Source organism: Narcine bancroftii, chromosome 1 (assembly GCF_036971445.1).
Source record: "Narcine bancroftii isolate sNarBan1 chromosome 1, sNarBan1.hap1, whole genome shotgun sequence".
In the NCBI taxonomy this organism is placed as follows: domain Eukaryota; kingdom Metazoa; phylum Chordata; class Chondrichthyes; order Torpediniformes; family Narcinidae; genus Narcine; species Narcine bancroftii.
This window is the reverse complement of record NC_091469.1, coordinates 222,027,404-222,048,300: the sequence shown is the minus strand read 5'-3', so window position 1 is coordinate 222,048,300 and position 20,897 is coordinate 222,027,404. Positions and strand designations below refer to the sequence as shown.

Sequence of the window (20,897 nt, the reverse complement as noted above, 5' to 3'; positions counted from 1 at the left end):
TTTCCCAAAAAACTATTTTCTATTCTTTTTATCCCTTTTCTCTTCCATTCTCTAAAGGAAAGGTTATCTATTGTGAAAGGGATTCGTTGATTTTTGCATCAATAATACTTTTGGTAGTTGGTAATTTTTTTTCCCTTTCTACGTGACTCTTCTTCCAAATGTTGAGCGGATGGTGCAGTACTGGTGAACTTCTATGTTGCACCAGTTTTTCATCCCACTTATAAAGTATATGTTCAGGTACCTTCTCCCCTATTTTATCTAGCTCTAATCTGGTCCAATCTGGTTTTTCCTTTCTTTGATAAAAATCTGAGAGGTATCTTAATTGTGGTGCTCTATAATAATTCTTAAAGTTTGGTAGCTGTAAGCCCCCTTGTTTGTACCATTCTGTTAATTTATCTAGCGCTATCCTCGGTTACCCCCCTTTCCATAAGAATTTCCTTATTATTTTCTTTAGCTCATTGAAGAATTTATCTGTTAAGGGAATTGGTAACGATTGAAATAGGTTGTATCCTTGGAAAGATATTCATTTTAATGCAATTTACCCTTCCGATCAGTGTTAGTGGTAAATCTTTCCAATGTTCTAAGTCATCTTGTAATTTCTTCATTAATGGCTGATAATTTAGTTTGTATAGATGGTCTAGATTATTATCTAGTCTAATACCTAGGTATCGGATTGCTTATGTTTGCCATTTAAATGGTGATTCTTTCTTAAACTTTGTGAAGTCTGCCTTATTCATTAGCATCACTTCACTTTTATTTGTTTTGAATTTGTACCCTGATATATCTCCATATTCCTTCAATTTCTTATGTAATTCTTGTATTGATAATTCTGGTTCTGTTAAATATACTATGATGTCATCTTCAAATAAACTGATTTTATATTCCTTCTCCTTTATTTTTATCCCTTTTATTTTCTGTTCTTATCAGTTCTGCCAATGGTTCTATTGCTAAAGCGAACAGTGAGGGAGATAGTGGGCATCCTTGTCTAGTTGACCTACTTAATTTAAATTGATTCGATATATATCCATTTACTGTCACCTTCGCCAATGGTCCCTTATATAATGCTTTAATCCAATTAATATATTTCTCTGGTAGGTTGAACCTCTGTAGTACTTTGAATAAATAATTCCATTCTACCCTGTCAAAAGCTTTCTCTGCATCTAAAGCATCCACCATTGTTGGAGTTTTATTTCCTTTTACTGCATGGATTAAGTTGATGAACTTACAGATATTGTCCGTTGTTTGTCTTTTCTTAATAAATCCAGTTTGATCTAGTTTTACTATTTTTGGTACACAGTCAGCCAATCTGTTTGCAAATAGTTTTGCTATTATCTTTGTTAATTAGAGATATTGGTCTATATGATGCTGGAATTAGTGGATATTTCCCCGTCTTTGGTATTATTGTAATTATTGCTGTTTTACATGAATCTGGCATGTTTTATATTTCTTCAATCTGGTTCATTACTTCCAGGAGAGGAGGAATTAATAAGTCTTTGAATGTTTTATAGAATTCTATTGGGAGTCTGTCCTCTCTGGGCGTTTTATTGTTCAGTAGCTTTCTTAATATATCCTGCATTTCCTCTATTTCAAATGGTTTTATCAATTTGTTTTGCTCCTTTTCTTGCAATTTCGGTAGTTCAATTTTAACTAGAAACTCGTCTATTTTGTCTTTTTTCCTCTTCATTCTCAGTTCGGTATAATTGCTCGTAGAATTCCTTGAAGTTTTCATTGTTCTCTGTTGGGTTATATGTAATTTGTTTGTCCTTTTTACTTAATGCCAATACCATTCTTTTAGCTTGTTCTGTTTTAAGCTGCCAAGCTAGTATTTTGTGAGTTTTTTTTTCTCCTAGCTCGTAATACTTCTGCTTTATCTTCATTATGTTCTTCTCCACCTTATACGTTTGTAGTGTTTCGTATTTTATTTTTTTTGACCACCAATTCTCTTCTTTTTGTTGTATCTTCCCTTGTTGCTAGTTCTTTTTCTGTACTTCCTATTTCCCTTTCCAGCTGTTCTATTTCCCAATTGTAGTCATTCTTCATCTTAGTTACATAACTTATTATCTGCCCTCTGATGAAAGCTTTCATTGCATCCCATAATATAAATTTATCTTTCACTGATTCTGAATTTATTTCAAAGTACATTTTAACTTGGCACTCAATTAATTCTCTAAAATCCTGTCTCTTAAGTATCATGGAGTTTAATCTCCATCTATACGTTCTTGGTAGGATTTCCTCCAGCAACATTTTGTTGCTAATAACAGGGGTGAGTGATCCGATAACAATCTAACTTTATATTTCATTTTCCTAACTCTTCCTTGGATATGGGCTGACAACAGGAACAGTTCAGTCCTTGAGATGTTTTGTGTCTACTCGAATAATATGAGTATTCCTTCTCCTTTGGGTTTTGTCTCCTCCATATATCCAAAAGTTGCATTTCCTGCATTGATTTAACCATAAATTTGGCCACTTTATTCCTTTTGCTAGTCTTTTGTCCAGTTTTATCCAACATTGGGTCCAAATTAAGGTTAAAATCCCCTCCTATCAATATATTCCCCTGTGTATCTACAATCTTCAAAAAAATATCTTGCATAAACTTTTGATCCTCTTCATTAGGTCCATATATATTGATCAAATTCCAGAATTCTGAATATATTTGACACTTTATCATTACATACCTCCCTGCTGGATCTATTATTTCCTCCTCTATTTTGATTGGTACATTTTTTTTAATTAATATAGCTACACCTCTGGCTTTTGAATTATATGATGCTGCCGCTACGTGCCCTACCCAGTCTCTCCTTAATTTATTATGTTCCACTTCAGTTAGATGCATTTCCTGCACAAATGCTATTTTTTTTTAATTTTTTCAGGAAATTTAATAGCCTTTTTTGTTTAATTTGGTAATGTATCCATTAATATTTATTGTCATATAGTTCAACATGGCCATTTCAAATTCTGTTTACACCTCACTTTTGCTTCCTCACCACCACCTTCCCCTTTTTCCCCATTTTCATCTCTCAGTTTTCTTTTTTTGAACGCACTGTATGACAACACTTTTAAAACATAAAATATTTCAACCATTCCCACATCTAAAATTCGCATAACCCCAAGTGTCCCCCCCCCCCACTCTCTGAGTCGCCCCTTGTCCCTTGCTGGGCAACCACAACTCACCTCTCCATTCAGAATACGAACCTGTTCGCAAGTGTCAACTGATTTTGCAGTAACTGTTATTCTCTCCTACCCAACCCCCTCCAGAAAAGACTTATCTTCACATTACAACAAAGCTCCCCCTTGTTTCTTCTCTTTTGCTTTTTATGTTTTACTTATTAATTTTTTTAACCCTTTCCTCTTTGCCCCCCCCCCTTATCCCTTACTTCCTTTTCTTCTTACTTATACATTTTTTTTTACTTCTTTATATGTAGTTTGTCGTCGTTCTTTGTTCTTGTTACATCTCTTCATCTCTCTTTCTATCTTGCAGGCATTCTGCAAATTCTTGTGTTTTCTCCGGATCCAAGAATAGTTTGTTTTGCTGCCCTGGGATATCTTAACATAAATATATAGCCTTTCTTCCATAGGATCGATTTTGCTGCGTTAAATTCATTACTCTTAAATTTTGAGCTCCTGAAGAAGTGGAAGGAATTTAATGTCTGGATAGAAAAAAAAATTTTGACCTTTGTATTCCAGTGGTTTTTTGTCTTCTCTCATTTTATTAATTGCCTTCTCCAATATATTTTCTCTTGTCGTGTATCTCAGGAATTTTACTTGTTTTTTGTTGTGACTGTGGTTTCGGGGCTAATGTTCTGTGTGCCCTTTCTATTTCCATTCCTTCCTGTATTTCTGGCATTCCCAGGACTTTTGAGATCCATTCTTTTATAAATTCTTTCACATCTTTGCCTTCTTCATCTTCCTTAAGGCCCACTATCTTTATATTGTTTCACCTACTATAGTTTTCCATTATATCCATCTTCTGAGCTAACAACTCCTTTGTTTCTTTTTTTATCACTTTCTTCCAATTTTCTTTTTAAATCGTTCACTTCCATTTCTACAGCCATTACACGTTCTTCCCCATTTTCTAATCTTTTTCCTACATCTGTTATCACCAGCTCTATTCTTCTCACTTTTTCTTCTGTACTTTTAATTTTTCTTTTTATTTCACTAAATTCTAGTGTCAGCCATTCTTTTAATGCTTTCATTTGTTCTTGAAAATTTTTTTATCTATGTACTGTCCATTTATTTTACCTCCTATTCCTCTGCACTGGAGATCTTTAGAGTAGAACAAAAACATTTTTTTGTGTGTGAACGTAGGAGTGGATTGCATTAGTTACGTTAAAAGAGGATCAAACTAAAATGCAACAGGCTGGAGTCATACTTGTGAGTCATACTGTGGAGAAATGTCAACACAAGATTCCCAAGATTAGGCAATCTATTTTTGTCTTGGAAAATCCTGTGGTGTTTTTATTCTGCTTTCTCTGAGAAGGAATCCACTTCTCAGTGCTTGAGCTTTGATCACATGAGCAGGAAGAGTTAATTTTTTGATACCTTTTTGTGAACTGCCCAATATTGGGAAGTTCAGCAATTGTCCAGCCTGAACTGTCCTTGAATTTGGCAGTGATCTGCCACTTTGAATTGATCCTGTTTTGTTATTGGGTGTTGTAGCGTAAACTGGTGGTGGTGATGGGATTGATGTTTAGAGTAATGGATTGGATGTCAGCACAACATATCCAGCATCAGAGCAACTCTCATAGCCACACCCTTTCCTCCAGTTCCCCATCATTTGCTCTTCCTTCTGTCACAGAGCTATCCTTCAGTCCCTGCCCTTGCCCCGTTCACTTATTACTTCTTGTGTGTTAGTTTGTCCTCCCCTTCCCCTTTCTCCATCCTCCCCTCTCTGTCTTTTCCCAATCCCCCCACCGCCCACCAGCTTTTTATTCAGGCATCTATCTGTTTTTCCAAAATTACCGACCAAGGGCTCACGCCTGAAATGTAATTGTCTTTTACTTCATATGGATGCTGCCTGGCCTGCTGAGTTTCTCCAGTACTTTTACGTATTGTTCTCATAGCCACAGTATTTTTATGATCGGTTCAATCAAAGCTTCTGCTCAGTACCGATTCACTTTTTTGATTGGTTGGGATATTGGCAGTGGTAATGCCACTGAATATCAAGGCTATGAATTGCAAAATATCTTTGTGGCTCATATTTTACTCACAAATTACCAGCACAACCAGTGTGTCCTGCATGTTGCTTGGTGCGTCTATAATTTCTAATATGTAAATTATGTTGAACATTCATTTAATTGTGATTCTTGCCAGTGAAGCCTCAGCACACTCAAAAGTTGTGAATGATGCTTTATTAAGAAAATAAAGGTAATGCATGGAGAATAATCTTGTTTTATTGATCAGTATAAGCACAGTATATTGATATCAGTATATTGATCAGTATATTGTACAGTATAAGCACTGAAATTCTTTTTATGCAGTCATTAATGTGATTAATAGATAATTTATCTGAGAATGTTTGTACTTAGTTTGAATACTCTTGAACTTCTTGCTCATCGTGAATGTTCAAAATGTGAAAAAAGATGCATTAATTAATGCTACTGAGTTGTTTTTGTGTACCTTTGTGTTTGCCTACCAAGTTAATCATGAGATTTTGTTATGGTTATACAATAGGTGAATAAAAAATATTTTCTTTTGTGCAGAGGGACAGTTAAGGCATACAAAAACAGGCGAACCTTATGTATTCAATTACCATGAAGATATGCACAGATGGAACCAGAAACGTTATGAAGCTCTTGGAGAAGTAAGTTCCTGCTTTGTAATTTTAACTGTGCACTCCATATCAACTGTCATTTCTATATTTAGTACATAAAGCAGAAAATCATATGGATTGTTTGAAACTGTTGTTGACTGCCTGTCTGATCTGGGGGAAAAAATTAGGAGAGCACTTAAGAATTAGTGATTTTTATTGTGCCTATTTTTCAAAGTGATTCAATAATTTTTATAGATGGATCTGACCACTGCACTGATTTTGAGAATTAATTTTGCGATCTGATATAGAATGTCAGATTTGCCTTGAATTGCAAAGAACTCAAAAGTTGAAATGGTAAAATCTGCAATAGTGATCTGCTTAAATGTCATGAAATTTGTATGTTTCTTGTTTATTTTCCTGTGTATACCCTGGAATATTGCTGTCATTACAAAATAACATGTCCTGCAATAATATAAACAGCCAGATTGATCACAGGCTATGATGTCCTATCCCTTAACTCTTCTCACTTTTACATTAATGCAGAAGGTACAGAAGCTTGAAAACCAACACTTCTAGGTTTAAGAACAGTTTCTTTCCAACAGCTATAAGACTCTTGAATCTCCATTGGTACACTCATCATAGACTTCTTTTTTCTTTGGCTTGGCTTCGCGGACGAAGATTTATGGAGGGGGTAAAAAAGTCCACGTCAGCTGCAGGCTCGTTTGTGGCTGACCAGTCCGATGCGGGACAGGCAGACACGATTGCAGCGGTTGCAAGGGAAAATTGGTTGGTTGGGGTTGGGTGTTGGGTTTTTCCTCCTTTGCCTTTTGTCAGTGAGGTGGGCTCTGCGGTCTTCTTCAAAGGAGGCTGCTGCCCGCCAAACTGTGAGGCGCCAAGATGCACGGTTTGAGGCGTTATCAGCCCACTGGCGGTGGTCAATGTGGCAGGCACCAAGAGATTTCTTTAGGCAGTCCTTGTACCTTTTCTTTGGTGCACCTCTGTCACGGTGGCCAGTGGAGAGCTCGCCATATAATACGATCTTGGGAAGGCGATGGTCCTCCATTCTGGAGACGTGACCCATCCAGCGCAGCTGGATCTTCAGCAGCGTGGACTCGATGCTGTCGACCTCTGCCATCTCGAGTACCTCGACGTTAGGGGTGTGAGCGCTCCAATGGATGTTGAGGATGGAGCGGAGACAACGCTGGTGGAAGCGTTCTAGGAGCCGTAGGTGGTGCCGGTAGAGGACCCATGATTCGGAGCCGAACAGGAGTGTGGGTATGACAACGGCTCTGTATACGCTTATCTTTGTGAGGTTTTTCAGTTGGTTGTTTTTCCAGACTCTTTTGTGTAGTCTTCCAAAGGCGCTATTTGCCTTGGCGAGTCTGTTGTCTATCTCATTGTCGATCCTTGCATCTGATGAAATGGTGCAGCCGAGATAGGTAAACTGGTTGACCGTTTTGAGTTTTGTGTGCCCGATGGAGATGTGGGGGGGCTGGTAGTCATGGTGGGGAGCTGGCTGATGGAGGACCTCAGTTTTCTTCAGGCTGACTTCCAGGCCAAACATTTTGGCAGTTTCCGCAAAGCAGGACGTCAAGCGCTGAAGAGCTGGCTCTGAATGGGCAACTAAAGCGGCATCATCTGCAAAGAGTAGTTCACGGACAAGTTTCTCTTGTGTCTTGGTGTGAGCTTGCAGGCGCCTCAGATTGAAGAGACTGCCATCCGTGCGGTACCGGATGTAAACAGCGTCTTCATTGTTGGGGTCTTTCATGGCTTGGTTCAGCATCATGCTGAAGAAGATTGAAAAGAGGGTTGGTGCGAGAACACAGCCTTGCTTCACGCCATTGTTAATGGAGAAGGGTTCAGAGAGCTCATTGCTGTATCTGACCCGACCTTGTTGGTTTTCGTGCAGTTGGATAATCATGTTGAGGAACTTTGGGGGACATCCGATGCGCTCTAGTATTTGCCAAAGCCCTTTCCTGCTCACGGTGTCGAAGGCTTTGGTGAGGTCAACAAAGGTGATGTAGAGTCCTTTGTTTTGTTCTCTGCACTTTTCTTGGAGCTGTCTGAGGGCAAAGACCATGTCAGTGGTTCCTCTGTTTGCGCGAAAGCCGCACTGTGATTCTGGGAGAATATTCTCAGCGACACTAGGTATTATTCTATTTAGTAGAATCCTAGCGAAGATTTTGCCTGCAATGGAGAGCAACGTGATTCCCCTGTAGTTTGAGCAGTCTGATTTCTCGCCTTTGTTTTTGTACAGGGTGATGATGGTGGCATCACGAAGATCCTGAGGCAGTTTACCTTGGTCCCAACAAAGCTTGAAAAACTCATGCAGTTTGGCATGCAGAGTTTTGCCGCCAGCCTTCCAGACTTCTGGGGGGATTCCATCCATACCTGCTGCTTTGCCACTTTTCAGTTGTTCGATTGCCTTATATGTCTCATCCAGGGTGGGAACCTCATCCAGCTCTAGCCTTAGGGGCTGTTGAGGGAGCTGGAGCAGGGCGGAATCTTGGACTGAGCGGTTGGTACTGAAAAGAGATTGGAAGTGTTCTGACCATCGGTTGAGGATGGAGATCTTGTCGCTGAGGAGGACTTTGCCGTCTGAGCTGCGCAGCATAAAAGGACTGTTTGCTTTATTACACATTGCTTTTCTGCACTAGGATTACTGTGAATATTTATAGCTATCTTATGTAATGTATATTTTGGCATACAAGTTGACCAGCAGATATGCTAACCCCTTTTTTAGCCTCATTTTAATGTTTTTGTTATATCTGGTGTACGAATCTACTCCCATTTTTTGGGCTGTCCGGGCCTTCCAGGAACAACCCAAAAATTTTTTAAATGCCCTAATTGCATGTAACAAAGCTGTAAATTAAGTAAGTTTAAAAAAAAACAGCCTACCAGGTAGCAGTAGCGACAGCCCACAGACCTGGAACGGCGACATTGTGCTCCCGGCGGGAGCAGGAACCTCGATCTACCAGGCAGGAATGGCAACATCAGCGTCCCAGGTAGGAGCAATTATGGCTGTGCCTAGCAGTGGAAAGGTGTTGGGGAGTGGTGGTGCCAGTGGTGGGAAGGTGCTTCCAGCATCGACTTGTACGCCAAATCAACGTTAATCTTTTTTTTTGGTGAACTTAAGGTCTCAAACGTATATCTGGCATATAAGTTGGACCCCCCCCCCCCCCCCCCCACTTCCCCTTTTGAGAATTTTTTTTAGGGTTTCACGACTTGTACCCTGAAATAGATGGTATTTATTGTCTCTTTTAATTGAATTCATTTAATTTACTAACAGTTTTTTCTTTACAATACCTGTTCGGCTACAGCAAATAAGAATTTTGGTGCAAATGTACATTGTTCCAATTCTTATGACAACAAACTCATCATCATGATATTATTATTTTAGAAATACTAGTTTTATTCTCAAAGTTTTGTTTCAAATATTGCTTCTGACAGAAGTTTAATTAAATGTTTAAACAATAAAGTAATTTTAAAAAACAAATAGTTCTCTCTTAATGACAGGTAGGTTTAACAAATTTTATTTTGCATTTTCATAGTTCAGAGTTCACATTTAATGTCAGAGTCTTCTTTTTCTTTGGCTTGGCTTCGCGGACGAAGATTTATGGAGGGGGTAAAAAGTCCACGTCAGCTGCAGGCTCGTTTGTGGCTGACCAGTCCGATGCGGGACAGGCAGACACGATTGCAGCGGTTGCAAGGGAAAATTGGTTGGTTGTGGTTGGGTGTTGGGTTTTTCCTCCTTTGCCTTTTGTCAGTGAGGTGGGCTCTGCGGTCTTCTTCAAAGGAGGCTGCTGCCCGCCAAACTGTGAGGCGCCAAGATGCACGGTTTGAGGCGTTATCAGCCCACTGGCGGTGGTCAATGTGGCAGGCACCAAGAGATTTCTTTAGGCAGTCCTTGTACCTTTTCTTTGGTGCACCTCTGTCACGGTGGCCAGTGGAGAGCTCGCCATATAATACGATCTTGGGAAGGCGATGGTCCTCCATTCTGGAGACGTGACCCATCCAGCGCAGCTGGATCTTCAGCAGCGTGGACTCGATGCTGTCGACCTCTGCCATCTCGAGTACCTCGACGTTAGGGGTGTGAGCGCTCCAATGGATGTTGAGGATGGAGCGGAGACAACGCTGGTGGAAGCGTTCTAGGAGCCGTAGGTGGTGCCGGTAGAGGACCCATGATTCGGAGCCGAACAGGAGTGTGGGTATGACAACGGCTCTGTATACGCTTATCTTTGTGAGGTTTTTCAGTTGGTTGTTTTTCCAGACTCTTTTGTGTAGTCTTCCAAAGGCGCTATTTGCCTTGGCGAGTCTGTTGTCTATCTCATTGTCGATCCTTGCATCTGATGAAATGGTGCAGCCGAGATAGGTAAACTGGTTGACCGTTTTGAGTTTTGTGTGCCCGATGGAGATGTGGGGGGGCTGGTAGTCATGGTGGGGAGCTGGCTGATGGAGGACCTCAGTTTTCTTCAGGCTGACTTCCAGGCCAAACATTTTGGCAGTTTCCGCAAAGCAGGACGTCAAGCGCTGAAGAGCTGGCTCTGAATGGGCAACTAAAGCGGCATCATCTGCAAAGAGTAGTTCACGGACAAGTTTCTCTTGTGTCTTGGTGTGAGCTTGCAGGCGCCTCAGATTGAAGAGACTGCCATCCGTGCGGTACCGGATGTAAACAGCGTCTTCATTGTTGGGGTCTTTCATGGCTTGGTTCAGCATCATGCTGAAGAAGATTGAAAAGAGGGTTGGTGCGAGAACACAGCCTTGCTTCACGCCATTGTTAATGGAGAAAGACATGGTCTTTGCCCTCAGACAGCTCCAAGAAAAGTGTAGAGAACAAAACAAAGGACTCTACATCACCTTTGTTGACCTCACCAAAGCCTTCGACACCGTGAGCAGGAAAGGGCTTTGGCAAATACTAGAGCGCATCGGATGTCCCCCAAAGTTCCTCAACATGATTATCCAACTAATGTCAGAGTACATACATGACATCATATACAACCCTGAGATTCTTTATCCTGCAGACTCGGCAGAATTTCTAAATTCCAGTAACTGTAAATTGTACTCAAAGATAGCAAGAGATATAAACAAAGAATGGGAAGAAACTGAAAATACAAAAGTATAAATATTGGGGAGTAAACAATGAGCAAAGTAAGAGTCCTTAAATAAGTCGCTGAATGAGTCTGTTGTTCAGAAGTCTGATGGTTGAGGGGTACCAACTATTTCTGAACCTGGAGCTGCGAGACCAGTGGCATCTGTTCCTCATAACTGATGGCAGCAGTGAGAACAGAACATATAGATGTTCTTGATGGTGGGGAGAGTTTTGCCTGTTATGTGCTGGGCTGTGTCCATGACGTTTGCAGGGTTCTTTGCTCAGAGGTGTTGGTGCCCCCTTACCAGGCTATGATGCGGTCAGTCAACACACTTTCTACGACACAACTGTAGACATTTACTAAGGTTTCTGATGACATATTAAACCTCTGCAAACTCCTGTAGAAGTAGGGGCGCTGATGTGCTTTCTTCACAATGGCATTAATATGATAGGTCCAGGACTGGCCGTTCAAGATAGTGACCCCAGAATTGCAGAATCAGAATTTATTGTCATGAACATGTGTCATGAAATTTGTTATTTTGTAGTAGAATTACAAGTGCAAATATTAAAGCTATATATTTATTTATTAAAAATAAATAAAAGAAGAGAAAATGATGTAATCTGTGTGGGTCATTGTCCATTCAGAAATCTGATAGCAGAAGGGAAGGAGCTGTTTTTGTGCCACTGGGTGTTTGTCTTCAGACTATTGTACTCCTTCCTGATGGTAGCAGAGTGACGAGGGCATGGCCTGGGTAATGAAGGTCCTTGAGGATAGAGGCTGCTTTCTTACGACAAAAACCTCTTGTAGATGTGCTGGATGGAGTGAAGACTGCCATCATGATGTTGCAGACCAAGTGAGAAACCCTCTGGAGTTCTTCTCTTGTCCTGAACGTTGACATCTCCACACCAGACAGTGAATGCTCTCCACAGTACACCCGTAGATGTTTTTGAGAGTCTTCGGTGACATAGCAAATCTCCTCAAACACCTCATGAAGTGTAGCCGCTGGCGAGCCTTCTTCCTGATTTTGAAGTTGCTCAGTCTCCCTACTTATGATTCTCCAAAGATTACTGGGCTGTGCAGCCCTTTCCTTTCCAAAAGTCTACAATCAACTCTTTGGACTTAGCGACATTAATTTGGAAGTTGTTAGTTCACTGTTCAGCCAAGTTTTCAATCTATCACTTTATATGCTGACTAATTTAGTAATTACATATTTAAATAAAAATAGCTGGAATTAAAAGCTATTATCAGGAATTTAGATCAGAAAACTGGATTGTTGTAAAATTCCATTCAGTTACCCAATATCTTAAGGAAATATGTTGCTAAACTATAAGTCATGAGTGAATAATTCTTGGAAGTAGTTTGTTATGAGATTGTTGGTGGATTGAACTATGGCACAGAATGTCCAGGAGGTTCTTTTAGTATAACAGCAAGAAGGCACACCGAGTCAGTAAGAGGAATCTAATCTCTGCATGCTCTAAACCTTAAAAGCATTTCACTTTAGTATTAGGAATTATGGTTTGATGTCATTTTTTATAACTTCCCCACTGCTGCACAGCTGGTGATAATTATTATATAGTTCCTTTGGCATTTACAAGATGACGGTGAACAAAATTAGATGTCATGACATTGCAGATAATATGCTTGCATGGTTTGAGAATTGGTGAATGGATGGAAAACAAAGTTGGAGTAAAGTGCTATATTTGGACTGGGAGGCTGTGACCTGTGAGGTTCATAGGCTTTAGGAAAATTGGAGCAGAAGTAGGCCATCTGGTCTATTGATCATGATCCTTCATTCAAAAAGATCATGGCTCGAACAACCTTAGATTCAAATCCACTTACCTGTGTGTTCCCCATAACTCTTAGTTCCCCCACTATTCAAAAATCCATATGTCACCAATATATCTAATAAGTTTGCCTCTTCCATTTCATTGGACAGAAAATTCTACTGATACACTCCTCTGGGAGAAGCAGTTCATCCTCATCTCTATCCTAAATCTACTCCCCTGAATCTTGAGGCAATGTGTCTTATTTCTAATCTCACCTGTCAGTGGAAACAAGTTTACTTCTCTCATATCTATTTCTTTCATAATTTTATATGTTCTTACAACATCGTCCCTCATCCTTCTGAACTCCAATGAGTACAGTTCCAGGATTCTCATTCATACTATCTGGAATTAACCAGGTGAGCCTCTTCTGCATTGTTTCCAAAGCCAGTGTATCCTTTCTTAAGTAATTGCACACAGTACTCTTGGTGCAGGCTCACCAGTATTCTGTATAGTTGCTGCAAAACTTCCCTCATTCTAAATTAAATCCTTGTAACAATGAAGGCCAACTTCTATTTGCGTTTTTGATTGTATTCCTTCTATATGTGGTGGAGCCTATGTCCGGCAGCGGCCTTGAGGGGTTTCAGATTCCAGAGAAGCAGAGGACTGATGCAGGATATCAGAAAATGGAGATACTATCCCAGTTTGAGAGGGAGAAACAGAACAGAAAACCTGCAGGTGACTCGAGGCTGCAGGCTGCCTGTGTCTGCAGTCCAGGCACCCGCACCAGGCTGCAAACTGCTGGAGTCTGCATTGAGACTGGCTGAAGTCATCGGAACTGAGATGCAAGAGGTTGCCGATGATGCTGAGAGCTTCGTGATTGTGCCTGAGATTTGGATCTGGAGTCTGGGTTGCCTGGGAAAACAATACAGCTTAACACATGGCTAAAGAGATGATGCAGGAGGGAGATCTTCAGGTTTTTGTGTCATTGGACTTTCTTCCAGGGAAGGTGGGACCTCTTCCGATAGGACAGTTTGGATCTGAATTGGAGGGGGACTAATATTCTTGTGGGAAGGTTTGCTCATGCTGCTCTGGAGGGTTTAATCTAGATTTCCAGGGGTATGGGAACCAGAGCAGATAGTGGAGTGGAGGAGGAAAATGATGATGTAAAGACTACATGTAAAGTCAGAAATCAAAGAATTGTATATGGTGGAAATGTTCTCAGGTGCATCTATTTAAATGTAAGGGGTATTGTTGGGAAAAGCAGATAAGCTTTGAGCATCGATTGGCACGTGGCATTGTGACATCTTGGCCATTAGTGAAACTTGGTTACAGGAGGGGTAGGACTGGCAGCTCATTGTTCCGGACTTCTGTTGTGGTAGCTGCCGATAGAGTGGAATGGATGGAAGGAGAGGAATGGCATTGCTTGTCAGGCAAAATATCACAGGCATTCTCAGGCAGAGCAGACTAGAGGGCTCATCTATATGGATGAGGAATGGGGAAGGTATGACTACACTCAAGGGGTTGTATTTTAGACTGACAATAGTTAGCAAGAATTGGAAAAGCAATTCTGTAGCGAGATAGCAGGTAGCTGCAGGAACCATAAAACTATGATAGCAGGAGTTTTTTTAATTTTACACATATTAACTATGACTCTCATGCTGTAAAAAGGCTGGATGACTTGGAGTTTGTCATATGTGTTCAAGAAAGTTTTCTAAATCAATATTTCATGCAGGGGTGGCCAAATTCATGGCTCCCGAGCCACATACAACTCTTTGACATACAATATAATGTGCAGCTCGTGGATATATGTTGGCCAAGACAATAATCGTAGGAGCTGGTGGTCTCAATGGTAGATTTAATGGGCATGGTTTCCAATTGAAAATCTCCTCGGCCCTGGCCGCCTGCCTACCGGAGCTCCTGACAACTTGACCTGGGACTCTTGCCTCGGCCCTGGCCACCCGTCCATCCAAGGGGGAACATAAGGGGGAACTTCTTCATGCAGAGAGTAGTGGGAGTGTGGAGCAAGTTGCCATCTGAAGTGGTGAATACGGGCTCAATTTTCGCATTCAACAAAAATTTGGACAGATACAATAGATGGGAGGCATATGGAGCGCTATGGACTGGGTCCAAGTCAGTGGGACTAAGCAGAATAATAGTTCGGCACAAACTAGAAGGACTGAAGGGCCTGTGTTCTGTGGTGTAATGTCCTGTGGTTCTTTGGAGTATCATTCAATTGTGGATGGTGTGAAGGTGTTTTAGTGTTGTTGGAACTGCACTCGTCCAGGCACATTGAAAATATTTCATTGCACTCCTGTGTTATGTCTTGTAGGTGAGTCATTAGTTTCTCATCTGCTCTTGTTGCGATCACACTAACATGGCTGATTCATTTTAACGTTTGGTTGATGGTGACATGCAGGATATTGATGGTTGGAGATTTCAAGTCAAGTCACCTTTATTTATTGTTCATAGCATGCTCTCATGGTAAATACGAGACAGCATTTCTCCAGGACCATGGAGCATATTTATATAAGTATCAGTTAGAATATAAGTTAAAAACATTGAAATATTAAAATATATACATTGTCCACGGTACCCTATCCACATATATTCTGGGAATTAAGGAGCCTGACGGCTTGGGGGAAAAAAAACTTTGCCCAGTATGGATGTAAGGGCCCAAGTGCTATATTACCTCCTACCAGATGGTAGAATGGAGAACAGCTTACATGTGCAGTCCTTCACAATGTTTATTGCCTTTCGCCTGCATTGAGTGTTGTAGATGTCCTTCATGGTAGGAAGACAGTCCCAATGATCTTTTACGCTGATTTCACAAGCCTCTGCCGGGTCTTGCTGTCCGAAGTGGTACAGCTTCCAAACCAGGCAGTGATGCAGTTGCACAAGATGCTCTCAGTACATCCTTTGTAGAATATAGTTAGGATGGAGCGTGGGAGATGAACTTTCCTCAGCCTTTGCAGGAAGTAAAGGCACTGCTGGCCTTTCTTGGCTACGGAGCTGGTGTTAAGAGACCAGGTGAGAGTCTCTGCCAAGTGCACACCAAGAAACTTGTTACTCTTGACATCCTCAACGGTAGAGCCGTCAATGGTCAGCACAGCTTGGACCGTTGGGCCCTCCTGAGGTTGACAACCATCTCTTTTGTTTTATTAACATTCAGATGCAGGTTGTTGGCTCTGCACCAGAATGCACCTCATCTCCATATGCTGACTCCTCATTCTTACTGATCAGGCCCAGCACGGTTGTGTCATCAGTGAACTTGATCATGTGGTTCGAGCTGTATTTAGCTGCACAGTCGTAGGTCAACAGAGTGAACAGCAGCGGACTGTGCACACAGGCCTGGGGGGGCCTTGTGCTCAGTATAATGGTCGTGGAAGTGCTATCACTGATCTAGACTGCTTGAGGTCTCCCTGGCAGGAAGTCAAGAATCCAAATGCAGAGGGAGGTGTCAAGCTCAACTTTCTTATCAGCTACTGAGGTATGATTGTGTTGAATGCCAAACTGAAGTCAATAAACAGCATTCGAACATATGAGTCCTTATTTTCCAGGTGGCTGAAGGCTAGATGGAGGGCAGTGGCGATGGCATTGTCCGAGGAACCGTTAGATCTATAAGCAAACTGCAGGGGTGCAGTGACAGGGGCACAGGAGCTTGATGTGCTCCATGACAAACCTCTCAAAACTATTCACGACAATGGACGTGAGTGCGACAGGGCAATAGTCATTGAGGCAGGACACAGACGACTTCTTCGGCTTGGGAATAATGGTGGCGGCTTTAAAGCACGTTGGGACCACGGGTGCTTTTCAGGGAGATGTTAAAGATGTCAATGAGAACATCAGCTTACTGAGCCACACGTCCCCTGAGCACTCTGCTGAGAATGTTATCAGGTCCAGCAGCTTTCTATGGGTTGACCTTGCCTAACTCTCTCTTCACATCGGCCACTGCAAGACACAGCACCTGATCATTTGGAGGAGAGGCGATCTTCTTCACCTCCATATCATTTTTTGCCTTAAAACGCACATAGAAGTTATTCAGTGCATCTGGGAGGGAGGCATCACCAGCACAGGCAGATAGTGTAGTCTTGTGGTTGGTGATATCTTGGATGCCCTTCCAAATGTGCCGCATATTCTTGCTGTCCAGGAAATTACTTTGAATGCACTGGATATGTGCACGCTTTGCTTCCCTGATGGCCTTAGTCAGCTTAGCTTTTGCAATAGCTAGGGCTACCTTGTCATCTGCTCTGAAGACAGCATCTCAGTTCCTGAGCAGCACATGCACCTCCACAGTCATCCATGGCTTCTGATTAGAGCAAGTAATCATGGTCTTGGGCTCAGAGATGTCGTCAGAACGCTTATTTCTGTAGTTGTTCATTGTGACGGTAAAGCTATATTAGCATCATGGTTGCTAAATGTCTGTTGCTGGGAATTGCCATTGTTTGGCACTTCTGTGGTGTGAATGTTTTGTGATACATTCATGCCTAAATGTTGTCCAAGTCTTGTTGCATGCAGGAATGCTGTGCTTTGCTTTTGTGGAGTTAAGTGGAAATGTATGGGTCTTGGACACAGCACTTTGAAATTTTTGTAGTGCATCTTGAGACAGACACTTTATCTCCAATAATCACAACTGTTTTCCTTCAATCACTTGAGTGCTTTCATGTTGATTTCTGTTTTACTGGGCTTCTTCAACCCTCACTGCTACCTTAGCGTGAATATGCCATTCTCATTCTCAATGCACTTTTGGTCTCTGGTGCACTGAGCTTGTGATAAGGTCCGCAGCTGATTGTTCCTAGCAAATCCAAACAAAGCATTTGGGAGCAGGTTATTGATGAGTAAGTGCCATTTGAAAGCACTATACCTTTCTACAGTTTGATTTTAACCAAGAGAAGGCTAATTGAGCAGGGTGTGGCGGCGCACATCCTCATGGCGAACCGAACCCGCTTGTATCGCCAAGTGGTGGGGCAGCCATGGGGAAATGGCGTCGTCAGAGGTTTCTCTCAGACTCCAGCATCCCTTTCATCGCTCACCCTGGGCAGTGATTATGACGACACAGTCCACCAGGTGATTGAGATCATGCTGCCCTTAAAGGGACACGATTAATTTGAATAAAAAACAGTTGTTAACGACCTTTGGTGTGGCAGCAGTGATTTCCTTCAGCTCCTGCAAGTGCCACAGTGGTGACCCCGATGGCTCTAGACATCTATCTGGACACAGCGAACGATGAACGCAGCCGAGGTAAACACAGTAGCCCTGAAACTTCCCCCCTTCTGGCCCCCTCGCCCAAGGACGTGGTTCGGACGGCCGGAGGCACAATTTCACCTCCGCAACATCTCAGCCGACACCACAAAATTTTACCATGTCGTGGGCGCGCTGGACCAAGACACGGCGGCGAGGGTGGACGGCATCTTTCACTGGCCACCAGCAGTGGGCAAGTAAACCGCCCTCAAAAATCTACTCCCGGGGAAGTTTGGCCTCACTCCCCAGCAGCGTTTTTCCAGACTCTTACACCTGGATGGGTTGGGGGGGTCGTAACCCCTCAGCCCTCATGGATGAAATGCTGGCCCTGGCAGAGGATCATGAACTGTGTTTCCTCTTCCTCCAGATATTCCTTGAACAGATGCCAGAAGATATCCGGCTCCATCTGTCCAAAGAGGACTTTTCTGACGCCCGCAGCCCAGGCAGATGCCCTCTGGCGTGCAAAACAGGAGAACGTGGCAGCCCTCAGCCAAGTCTCCAAGCCGGGGCCCCGCCGTCCGCAAGATACCCCCAGGCACAAGCCAGAGGAAACCCAGTCAACGTGGTGCTTTTATCACCAGCGCTGGGGAGTGAAAGCCCGCAAGTGCCGCCAGCCCTGCGACTTCCAAGGAAACGTCCTGGCCAACCTCTGTGATTGGCTGTGACGGTGGCCACGTGAACAGCCTCCTTTACATCACTGAAAAGTCCACGGGCTTCCGGTTCCTGGTGGACACAGGGGCCAAGCTGAACGCCCACAGCGCTGGAAACTAGCACCCAGACCCCCGGTCCAACCCTGCGGGCTGCTAATGGTTCCGCAGTCTAGACCTAAGGCACTCATAGGCCACAGATACAGATCGAGGATGAAAAGTTCACTTGGAGGTTCGTGCTGCCCTCGGTGGGCACCACGATGTTAGGGGCTAACTTCCTAAGGGCTCATGGACGTTAGAGGCAGGAGGCTGCTCAATGCCCGCACCTTTCACTCAGTGTGCCTGGGCACGGTGGACGACGACGGACCCAAAATTGCCACGGTAGCCACCGCCACAGACGAGTTTGCCAAGACCCTCAGTGAGTTCCCTGCCATCCTGGAGCCATGCTTCGACGTCACCTCCCCCGGCCATGGAGTTTTCCATCACGTGAAAGACCCCCCGCTGCACTTCAGAGCGAGACGGCTGCCACCTGAGAAGCTAAAAGAGGCAAAGGAGGAATTCTCCAGGCTCCAGGAGCTGGGCATTATTCAGCAGTTGGACAGCACTTGAGTGTTGCCACTGCACATGGTCCCGAATTCATCAGGGGGTTGGAGGCCCTGCGGAGACTACAGACCGCTAAATGACGCCCTGACTCCAGACAGGTACCCGGTCCCCCATATCCAGGACTTTGTGGCCAACCTCCACGGCGCCCAGTTCTTTTCAAAAGTCAATCTGGTGCGCGGATACCACCAGATCCTGGTCCGCCCCGATGACGTGGGAAAGACCGCAATTATCACCCCTTTCGACTTGTTCAAATTTCTCCGGATGCCATTCGAGTTGAAGAACGCAGCCCAGATGTTCCAGCGCCTCATGGATGCAGTGGGAAGAGATTTGGACTTTGTCTTTATCTACCTAGATGATATCCTAGTAGCCTGCCGCAGCCACAGAGAGTACAAGGCCCATCTCCGTACCCTGTTCACCTGGCTGGCAGAATTCGGCCTCACGGTCAACAAGGCCAAATGCCAGTTTGGCAGACAGACATTGCAGTTCCTGGGGCACATCATCTCAGCGTCTGGGGCAGCTCCGGCACCAGAGAAAGTGGCAGCCGTCCAGTATATTCCCAAACCTTCCTCCCTCAAGGGCCTGCAGAAATTTGTGGAAATGGTAAATTTTTACCAGAAATTTACCTGTTTACCACAGTGGACAGAGCAACCAGGTGGCCAGAAGCCCTCCCGGACTGGGAGGCGTCAGTGGAGACGTGTGCTAAAGCCCTGGTCAGCCAGTGGATCGCTTGTTTCGGCGTGCCAGCAGAGGCACCTAATTTACCTCTGCACTATGGTCGCAGCTGGCAAGGGTTTTAGGGGTAACTCTGCACCACACCACGGCCTACCACCCACAGTCTAACAGGTTGATAGAGAGGTTCCACCGACACCTTAATTATGCTCTGATGGCAAGACTTTCTGGCCTCGACTTGGTGGACGAGTTGCCCTGGGTTCTCCCTGGGATTACGACAGTGCCCAAGGTGGACCTCAAGCCTTGTCAGCAGAAATGGTTTACTGCGCGCCACTCTCCCTGCCAGGTGAATTCTTTGGCCCGAAGGCCGAGACGATGCACGACGAAGGTGAGTGGCTCATGGACCTCCATAAATGACTGGGCAACCTAACACCGCCGCCCCCATCGCACCACAGCACCCGACCATCCCATTGACCGAAAGATCTAGATGTGGTGCAATTTGTGTTAGTCTGGAGAGGACCACAGAGGTCCCTGCTGCAGCACCCATACGAAGGGCAGTACAAGGTTCTCCGGCAGTCGGGTGGGACTTTTAATTTAGATGTGGGGGGCAAGAAAGATGTCTGCTCATTTGGACTTATCACAGTCAGTGCAGATGGACGCGCCCAAGTGCCGGGGGGGCTGGCCACCAAAGCGACAGGATGTGTAGCTGTTTCTGGGGGGGGGGGGGGGGGTGTTTGTGTGGCGGCGCACGTCCTTATGGTGAATCAGTCCCGCTTGTATCGCCACATGGCGCGGCACCATGGGGAAATGGTGTTGTCAGGGGTTTCTCTCTGACTCCAGCATCCCTTCCAGCGCGTACCTTGGGCAGCGATTATGACGTCACAATGCACCAGGTGACTGAGCTCATGCTGCCCTTAAAGGGGCACGGTGAATTAGAATAAAAACAGTCATTAATGACCTTCGGTGTGGTAGCAGTGATTTCCTTCAACTCCTGCAAGCGCCACAGTGGATTTTATGACAAGGATGTTCTTAATCAATTTTCCACATTGACAAGAGGGCATCTTGGCATGTTGCCTTGTGCTATAGCTTTAAATTATTTCTTGATTTCATGTGGGGTGAGTAGAATTGGAGTAAT

General features: G+C 43.7%; 1 protein-coding gene across 10 annotated transcripts in view; it reads left to right on the top strand.

The window, feature by feature from the left end:
• arb2a (ARB2 cotranscriptional regulator A) overlaps window positions 1–20,897 on the top strand; it is a 502,663-nt gene that overhangs the window by 59,972 nt on the left and 421,794 nt on the right. For all 10 annotated transcript variants that reach the window (XR_011342262.1, XR_011342261.1, XR_011342259.1 and 7 more), the window contains exon 4: window positions 5,700–5,800. Coding sequence is in view for 7 of the 10 variants with exons in the window: in XM_069891524.1 (XP_069747625.1) it covers window positions 5,700–5,800 (101 nt within the window). In the remaining 3 variants the exon portion in view is untranslated. The remainder of the gene's footprint in view (window positions 1–5,699; window positions 5,801–20,897) is intronic.